The sequence below is a fragment of the Trichechus manatus genome, unplaced genomic scaffold (assembly GCF_000243295.1).
Source record: "Trichechus manatus latirostris isolate Lorelei unplaced genomic scaffold, TriManLat1.0 scaffold00003, whole genome shotgun sequence".
In the NCBI taxonomy this organism is placed as follows: Eukaryota; Metazoa; Chordata; class Mammalia; order Sirenia; family Trichechidae; genus Trichechus; species Trichechus manatus.
In genome coordinates this window covers 8,716,802-8,726,416 of record NW_004443939.1, presented here as the reverse complement: position 1 = coordinate 8,726,416, position 9,615 = coordinate 8,716,802, and the positions used below count along the sequence as shown (strand labels likewise).

General features: G+C 35.9%; 1 protein-coding gene across 4 annotated transcripts in view; it reads left to right on the top strand.

Annotated features, from left to right (window-relative positions):
• The window catches only part of DOCK7 (dedicator of cytokinesis 7), a 288,307-nt gene that overhangs the window by 165,801 nt on the left and 112,891 nt on the right, over positions 1–9,615 (top strand). For all 4 annotated transcript variants that reach the window (XR_002823979.1, XR_002823980.1, XM_004369004.2 and 1 more), the window contains exons 20-21: positions 4,275–4,506; positions 7,781–7,945. Coding sequence is in view for 2 of the 4 variants with exons in the window: in XM_004369004.2 (XP_004369061.1) it covers positions 4,275–4,506; positions 7,781–7,945 (397 nt within the window). In the remaining 2 variants the exon portion in view is untranslated. The remainder of the gene's footprint in view (positions 1–4,274; positions 4,507–7,780; positions 7,946–9,615) is intronic.

Sequence of the window (9,615 nt, the reverse complement as noted above, 5' to 3'; positions counted from 1 at the left end):
GACCCAGTAGTTTTTGAGCAAGGTGTTGTTCAGTTTCCGTGTGTTTGATTTTTTTCCCTTGCTTTTTCTGTTGTTGAATTCTACTTTTATGGCCTTATGGTCAGAAAAGATGCTTTGTAATATTTCGATGCTTTGGATTTTGTTAAGGCTTGCTTTATGACCTAATATATGGTCTATTCTGGAGAATGTTCCATGTGCATTGGAAAAGAAAATATAGTTGATTGCTGTTGGGTGAAGTGTTTGGTATACGTCTATGAGATCAGGTTGGTTGATTGCAACATTTAGCTCTTTCGTGTCTTTGTTGAGTTTCTTTCTGAATATTCTGTCCTTCACCGAAAGTGGTGTGTTGAAGTCTCCTACTACTATTGTGGAGCTGTCTATCTCTCTTTTTAGTGCTGTTAGAGTTTGTTTTATGTATTTTGGATCCTTGTCGTTGGGTGCGTAAATATTTATTATAGTTGTGTCCTCCTGGTGTATTGACCCTTGAATCATTATATAGTATCCTTGCCTATCCTTTGTGGTGGATTTTACTTGGAAGTCTATTTTGTCAGAGATTAATATTGCCACTCCTGCTCTTTTTTGAGTGTTGTTTGCTTGATATTTTTTTCCATCCTTTGAGTTTCAGTTTGTTTATGTCTTTAAATCTAAGTTGTGTCTCTTGTAGGCAGCATATTGAAGGATTGTGTTTTTTTAATCCGTTCTGCCACTCTCTGTCTCTTTATTGGTACATTTAGTCTGTTTACATTCAGCGTAATTATTGATAGGTATGAGTTTAGTGGTGTCATTTTGATGTCTTTTTGTGTGTTTCTCACAGTTTCTTTGTTCCACTTTATTTTCTGTGCTGAGTCATTTTTCTTTATGTATTTTCATGTTTTTCATTGTTGTTGATTTGTGTTTGTTGAATCTTTTATATTTTTTGTAGTTTTTTATTTTGAGTTATAGGATTGTTAATTTCCTTTGTGGTTACCTTAATATTTACCCCTGTTTTTCTAAGTTTATGTCAGTCTTTTATTTCTGTGTATTGCCTGTACTTCCTCTCCATATGCAAAGTCTATGTTTACATTTTTTAAGTCCCTCTTTTTGTTTTAATGTTGTCATCTTTTACATATTGACATCTGTTTCCCTATTTTCCGTGTTTTAGCTTTGATTTATTTTTGTGACTTCCCTATCTGGGTTGATATCTGGTTGCTCTGTTCTGTGTTCTAGTCTTGGGTTGTTATGTGATGTTACTGATTTTCTAACCGGAGGACTCCCTTTAGTATTTCTTGTAGTATTGGTTTGGTTTTTGCAAATTCCCTAAACTTCTGTTTATCTGGAAATGCCCTAATTTCATAATCATATTTGAGATATTTGCTGGATATATAATTCTTGGCTGTCAATTTTTTTCCTTCAAGGCTTTATATATGTCATCCCATTGCCTTCTTGGGTGCCTGGTTTCTGCTGAGTAGTCCGAGCGTATTCTTATTGACTCTCCTTTGTAGATGACTTTTTGTTTATCCCTAGCTGCTCTTAAAATTTTCTCTTTCTCTTTCGTTTTGGTAACTTTGATTATAATATGTCTTGGTGACTTTCTTTTGCGAGCTACCTTATATGGGTTTTGATGAGCATCTTGGATAGGTATCTTGTCATCTTTCATGATACCAGGAAAGTTTTTTGCCAACAAATCTTCAGGAATTCTCTCTGTATTTTCTGTCACCCCTCTCCCAATTCTGGTATTCCAATCAATCGTAGGTTATTCCTCTGGATACAGTCCCATATAATTCTTAGGGTGTCTTCATTTTTTTAAATACTTTCATCTGATTTTTCCTCAAATAAGTTGGTGTCAAGTTTTTTATCTTCAGTCTCACTAATTCTGACTTGCTTTGCCTCATTTCTGCTCCTATGACTTTCTATTGAGTTGCCTAATTTCTGAAATTTTATTGTTAATCTTCTGGGTTTCTGATTGCAGTCTTTCTATAGATTCTTGCATCCTGTTAAATTTGTCATTATGCTGTTCTCTAATGTTTTTAATTTCCTCTATTGCATGTTCTTCACTTTGCTTAATTTCCTTCCTAATTTCTTGAAGAGTTCTATATATTAATCTTTTGTATTCTGCCTCCGGTAATGGCAAGAAATTTTCCTCTTCTGGAAAATTTCTAGTTTCTTTATTTTGGGAGCTTGCTGAAGCCATCTTGGATTGCCTCTTTATGTAATTTGATATTGACTGTTGTCTCCGAGCTATCAATAAATTATTATATATTTTTTTTTTATGTTTGCTTACTGTGTCCAGCTTCTTGTTTTGTTTTGACATGCCAAAATAGGATGCTGGTATGAGATAGTTTGATTTTTGGCACCTTTGAAGCTCTAATGTCCTGTCACCAGGTGGTTAGATCTGTTAGTAGGTATGTGAGCTCAGGAGTCTGTCCACTCTCCCATATGGATTCAGCTCAAGTGCCCAGGTAGATAGCCACCAAGTGTGTGGTGTACGCTCTTACCTGTAGTCCTAGACAGGCTTGGGCGATTAGTGTTGGCACAGGCATTTGGCTGCAGGAGGGGGAAACACTCTGAGTAAGGCAGGGGGCTGACGGCCACCCTCGAGGGTTCTGGAGGAAGGTGTGTCCCTGTTCCCTAGAGTGCGTAGGTGGGTAGGTTTTGCAGCAGGACTACGAGCCCCCAGTGCTGTTTGCTGTAAGAACCGGGGGGCACCTCTTATTCTTGGGCCCTTATCGCAGGTGGCTAGGTGGCGTGGGTGGAGCCACCAGTCCTCAGGCCCCTGATGTGGGTAGGTGAAGACCCTGCTTAATGGGCAGAGCAGTGTCAAATGTCACAAATCTGCGACTTCACAGTTGAAACAGTTAAAGTTAGACTTCAGGTATATACCCTGTTGTACTGTGGTAATGAATGCCTATGCTGTTGAAATGGGCCCATATATGTCTCTGCAGGGAGAAGGGCATTCAAAATTCATGGATCCCTTATGCCTGTGCCTAGGCAAAGGAGCTGTGCCTACCCTGGGTTCCTGGCTTAGCAGAACTGGCAGTTTATTTTTGCCCCTTTTTAAAAATTTTTTGACTCTCCAAGAGCAGGAGAATGGCTCAGGGCGTGTGATGGATCCTACTTCTGGCCCAGGGGACTCGGCGATTGCTGAAACCAGTCCAGGACCCAGTGCAGAGCAGGGAGCGGGGAGGTAAATGGGAGAGAGGTTTTTCCCTAAGGGTGGTGTTTTTTATTCACGCAGTAGGCTGTATGCAAGTACTTATCTTTCGCTGATCTAGGGCTGCTTCTGTCTGGTTCTGGGTGGCTACGCAGACTCTGCAGCTGTGTCTCTCCCAGTGCAGAATACACCTCCCAAGTGTTGCTACTTGCCTGCCTCACTGCTCACCCAGGAGCTGATCAGGCCTGAAGGGCTCAGGCTGTTGCCGAGTCAGGTCTGGCAACTCCTCGCTGCTTCCGGACCTTCTCTCCTTCTTGCTGCCACTCAGTCTGGTTCTTCACCTTTGCCTTAGATGTTCAGGAATCCTAGATTGTTGCATATTATTGATTCACTTGTGTTTTTGGGTCTTTGTTTTAAGAGGGTCTACTGGAAGCGTCTGACTACTCCGCCATCTTACCCCGCCTCCTTTTTTTTTTTTTATTAAAACAAAAGCTTTTATTCAGCAGTACACAGGCAGACCCCAGCAGAAGAATGACTTCATTGGAGGGTTTCCCTTTCTGTGTTAGTAGACGTGTCCTCTGCCTGCTGTATTCCTTATTGCTTTGATAATGAAAAAATTGACTTTACAGTATACTGTTGAAACATATTCTTTTCCTTGATGGAAGTATTCTTAGTATCACAGTATATCTTGTTGAATACACAAATATGTTATTTTTTATGCCTGTTTTTTTCCTATTCCTAAGTCCATTTTAGGGAAAGAATAAAGTGAAAGTCTGTGGAGCGCTCTGGTCTTGATGATTAATACTCAATAGTTCATAAATTTTTTAACTATGTAAATAAAATTGATCATGTGTTATATGCTTTTGAAGAGAATGAATTGAAGATAATAAATGTTTCTTATGTTTTGGACTTTTTTGTAGCTCTTTGAAATATACTGGATATATTGTTAGAGGTCAATAAATTGTTATTTTTTATTCATTTAAATATACATACATCAGATTAGAACAATATAACAATCATAAATGTGATGCTGTGCTATTATTACTTTCATTGTTACCTAAGTAAAAGTGGTCCATAGTCCTTTAGTATTTGAAAATTTGAAGAGTTATAATTGTTTAGTATTTTTGTTCATTTTTTGTTTTAGGATCCTTATCTTGACAAATTTTTTGCTCTGGTCAATGCTCTCGATGAACACATGTTCCCGGTGCGAATAGGGGATATGCGAATCATGGAAAATAATTTAGAAAATGAATTGAAGAGCAGTATATCAGCATTGAATTCATCTCAGTTGGAACCAGTGGTTCGATTTCTTCATCTTCTGCTTGATAAACTGATTCTTTTAGTTGTTAGACCTCCTGTCATTGCTGGCCAAATAGGTAACTTACTTATGTGTGGAGATTGATGACATTTATAATTTGACACTCCTATCTTTTGTAGAAATAGAACCATGATTCTTATTTACTATCTACAAAGGGTGTGGTGTGCCTCATATTTTTGGGTTATTTGTTTCTAATACCAGAAAATGTGTAATTTTCTTTTGCTTGTTTTTATAAAATATACCACATAGACTTCTGCTCAAATTATAGAAACTAATTTATTCATTTATGAAATATTTATTAAGCACTTACTGTGTACCAGCCACTCATAGGCACTGGCCAAGGCATAGTTCCTGACTTTAAGGATCTCACAGACTCCCTAGGGAAACAGGCAAACACATAAGTCATGTTACATTCTACAGAGCATATAATGTATCTAGTCTAAAATTTTGCTGTTTGCTATCTTCTATTTAATATAGCTCTTCTTTCTTCCACTTATTCAGAATCTCTATATTCTGTTTTTTCAAGGTTTATTCCTCTACTTTTATTCATAGCTTTCACTCAAGTTCTGCAAAATTCTGTAAAAGTTGTGCAAATTTTCGTATCAGCTAGCCTGATGTAGAAATTTTGTGTTGAGTGGCAGTACAAAGGAGAGAAGTATCAATTCCTTGGGATTTTTTTTATAGGAAACTTACAAATGGAGGTAATTTTGGGGTTGAGAATTTAAAATTGAGTAAGAGTCTAACAGATAAAGACTAGTCTAGGAAAATGAAATAGCATGTACATAGTACATACACAGATAAATGAGCCTAGACATTTAGGGGAAATTATAAATAATTATAAGTTGGCAGGCTAGTGATTAGAGATGATATTGGAGAGGGAGATGAAGTAGGGTCTTCCATGCCACTTTAAGGAATTTGGACTATTATTCTGTAGCCAATCAGGAGGCTGTGAAGGGTCTGGTCTTAATTAGGGCAGCGATGTGGCCCAGTTTGCATTTTAAAAAGATGACTCTGCTGTGTGGAGACGGGATGAAGTTGGGAAAATCTGGAGGCAGTGAGACAAAGGAGCAATCTTGTAGAATTTCATACAAAAGAAGATGAGGTCCTGATAAAAGCCAAGTGATAGAGGGATGAAGAGAGGGTGGGTTATGAGATATTATAGAGACAAAAGTGTTGTTATAGAAGTCAAAGGAGACCGTAAAAAAAAAAAAACCCTTGCTGTCGAATTGATTCTGACTTATAGTGGCCCTATAGGAGAAGGTTTAAAAAAAAAGTTAACATTGTTCATGTTGTAGTGTGTATAAGGAAAATAATAACAATAATAGAAAACACTTGCACAGCACTTAGTATATACCAGGCATAGTGCTATGTGCTTTATTAAAGTACGACATCCTCACAGCAGCTCTCTGTGGTAGGTATTATTGCCACCATTTCATGAATAAGTAAAATGATGAACATGATACCTAAAAGAATTTGGCTAAGGTCACTTAACTATTGTTGTGGACCAAGAGTTGAACCTAAGCAACTGGCTCCAGATTCCCTCTCTTATCTATTATACTTGAGAAGTGGCCACCGAAATTAACAAGAATAGTTTTAGTCAAATGGTGAAGGTAGAAACCAGATTACTGTGAATTAAGGAGTAAACCAAAAACAACAAAACCAAACCTGTTGCTGTTGAGTCAATTCCGACTCATAGTGACCCTATAGGACAGAGTAGAACTGCCCCATAGGGTTTCCAAGGAGCGCCTGGTGGATTCGAACTGCCGACCTCTTGGTTAGCAGGCAAACACTTAATCACTGGGCTGCCAGGGCTCATGAAAAGAATACAAGAAGCATTTACTGCTCTTTTAAGAAATTTGGTTAAAAGAGGAAGCAGGATTGAGTAGGGCATAAGAATAGAGAGATTTGAGCATGTTTATTTAGGGAACTAGTTGGGGGGGTGGGGAGAAAAATATAAGATATAGGGGTGAGAGATGGTTTAATTAATGAAGCAAATTTGTAAGATAAGAGTGAAACTGGATAGATCACTCTTAAATAGGAGAAGGATACTTCTTTCTTTAGAAAGGAGATAAAGGTAGTTTTACATTCTGATAAATTTGTAATTAAAAGTTGAGAACTTTCATGCTTTATAAGTTTCTTCTGTGAGATAGAAGGCAAGATTTGCTAAGAAGGCAGTAAGGTGACCTGAGTTTTGAAAAGGATTATGATTTGGTATAGCTACTATGAGAAGAAGGAAAAGGAATTAACCAGGAACAAAGGTAAGATTGCTAACCACACCCAGGTTTCTCTGTCTAGTCTCTTTCTTCTCTAGTTCCAAAAAAAGCAAAAAACCAAACCCATTGCCGTCAAGTCGATTCTGACACATAGCGACCCTATAGGACACAGTAGAACTGCCTCATAGAGTTTCCAAGGAGCGCCTGGTAAATTCGAACTACCCGCCTTTCGATTAGTAGCTGAACTCTTAACCACTATGTCACCAGGGTTTCCCTTCTCTAGTTCAGTGTCTGTAAATTAATCTTCCTAAATGTCTGCTTTATCTTATTATTCCACTTTTAGGAAAACTTAATTGGCTTCATTATCAGCTCATAATTTCCTGTCTTGATTAAATTAATTATAAAGTCTGAGGCTCTATTGCTCAGTATGTAATTGCTGTTCAGTCACTCATTTATCCACTCTCCTACCAGAATTCTACAGTTTTTGCAGAATTCTTGTTATATACTCACTTGAATGACTGGGCAGGTTTTGGTTAGCCTGACATTTAAGGTCCTATGCAGTTTTGCCTCAGCTCATTTTTCTAGCCTGTTTTTTTCTTCTGATTTTACTATAAAATGATTCATTTCAATCAAATTGCTTATTCAGTATTCCCTTTTCTTAAGTTAGTGTTTTTAATAATCCATTTTTACTGTTGATATATTTTCTTTAAAAAGTAATATGTGATCATTGTATGCTATTTAGGTTTTCCATGTCATCTGTAAAATGAGAAGTTGCTTTTTACAGCTGATACACAAGATAGATTACTTATTTTCTTATCATGGACTTTCTATTGTTTTTACAAAATAATGGGTATCTGTTAAGCAATGATTTTTAACTAATCAAATCCATAGACTTTATTTTAAATTAATAAAATGAGGTTTTTTCCTTCATTTTGTTTAGAAAAGATTTTAGTTTAGTGAATACAATATGTCATTAAATTCAACACAAATTAATATCTTTACACACTTACTGTGTATAATCACTATGCTTAAAGAATATAGAGATTTCAAAACCTTGATCTTCTTGGAACTTAGAGTGTAAAAACCTTAAAGCAAAAATATTTTCCTCCTTTTTAAAAGTTAATCTAGGTCAAGCATCTTTTGAAGCCATGGCATCGATTATAAATCGACTTCATAAAAACTTAGAAGGAAATCATGACCAGCATGGCAGAAACAGTCTACTTGCATCATATATCTATTATGTTTTTCGCCTACCAAGTACTTATCCTAATTCACCATCACCAGGTATTTTTTTTTTAACCATGAAACTGTCTTGCATAGATTTTGTGTCCATGGCAGGATTAAGATGGTCTTTTAGTTCATAGTGTGATGCATTCATTTAATAGCGAAGTGCCAGGCACTATGCTAGGTACTGGAATTGAAAGGATAAGTAAGTTACATTTCTTGGCATGATTATATATATGGCTTCCTTTACTTTGAAATAAAGATATTGGTTGAATTAATTCTTAGAAATGAACTTTGAAAATAACCTCTTATGTCTCTGGAGGCATTTTATCATTCCTTGTTAAGAGAAGAAAAATGAAATCTTATATTTGTTTGTCATTTGGAGTGTCATTGAGCATGGAAGAAGAAATAGAGTTGCTCGGTAGTTCCCTGATAAGTCTGTGAAACACACAGTAATATAATGAATTGTTCTCTAAAGAAGTTCTGATCTCATCATGGTCAATTCTATAAAATAGCCTTTTTGAGTATTAAAGCCCAAAGTAGTTATTCACCTTTTATGTGACATTGGTGATAGTGGTGGTTGAGAAGGAGGTATGTCTTAGTTTTGTATGCCTTTTTAGTTGTTCAGTTAGTGAGCTAATGATTACATTGTGCGTACACTTCGACCTGTTCACATATTTGTATGTATGAGCCATCATTCATCACTAGTGATAATGGTAAGTAGGCTTTTCCAGATATTGGCCATGTTAATCTTAAGAATGGTGAAAAATAATTATGATATTCATTATATAAATGAAGCATAATAGTAATCTATGTTTTAGCCCACTTTATTTCTTAATTGTAAAAAGAGAAGTAATTGACTCTGGTATTCTGGTTCATAATTTTCTATCTTGACTTTTGAAATTATAGCTTTGAGGCTCTGAATATATAAGTAAGTGTAATAACTTCTCCATTTACCCTTTTATTTAATATACTATTAGAATTCCACAGATTTTTAAAAGCATCTTCTTTACATGCTGACATGAAAGACTATATAAATTAATTAGTTGGCAGGTGTGTATCATTTGTAAATATGACACTCAGAAAGATTCTCTAGATAAGAATAATGGGGATAGATTTTGGTTATAATTGCTAGATGTTTTCATGTTCATCGAACATTGTTTAAAGGTGTAGTCAGGCTTGATTTTAGATCCTTTGCTTTCTATATTACCTAGGCTCTTAGGAGAATTATACATATACATATACTCACATATCAAAAAAGATGCCATTTTGTTATCGTTCAAATTGTCACTGATGAAGATAGGGAAATAAAGCATAGTCTCATTTAAGAGAATGTTTACCGTATATTGGCTTTCCGTGTGATGACTGTGTATCAAAGAACAGAGCAGGAGGGGTGGGAAAAAGGAAGAAACATTGGCTAGAGCATTTTGGGTCCTAGATACACCTATATCTAGTTGAAGGTGGTGTGTGTGTTTGTGTGTGTTTCCTATCAATGTGTTTAATTGTACATGTAACATATAATCATAGAAAAATTGAAGAGAGAATGATTTTATTTATAATCATATGGTTTTGGCAACTACTATAAAATAGAGTATCTTGGTAACTATCATTAGGTCTTCAGTGTTTTTATTTATTTATTTATTCATAGTATTTTTTTATTTAGAAATAGACATTTCATGACCTTTGTGAAATTTTATAGTGTCAGTTTTTTTAAATGTATTTTCCTGATT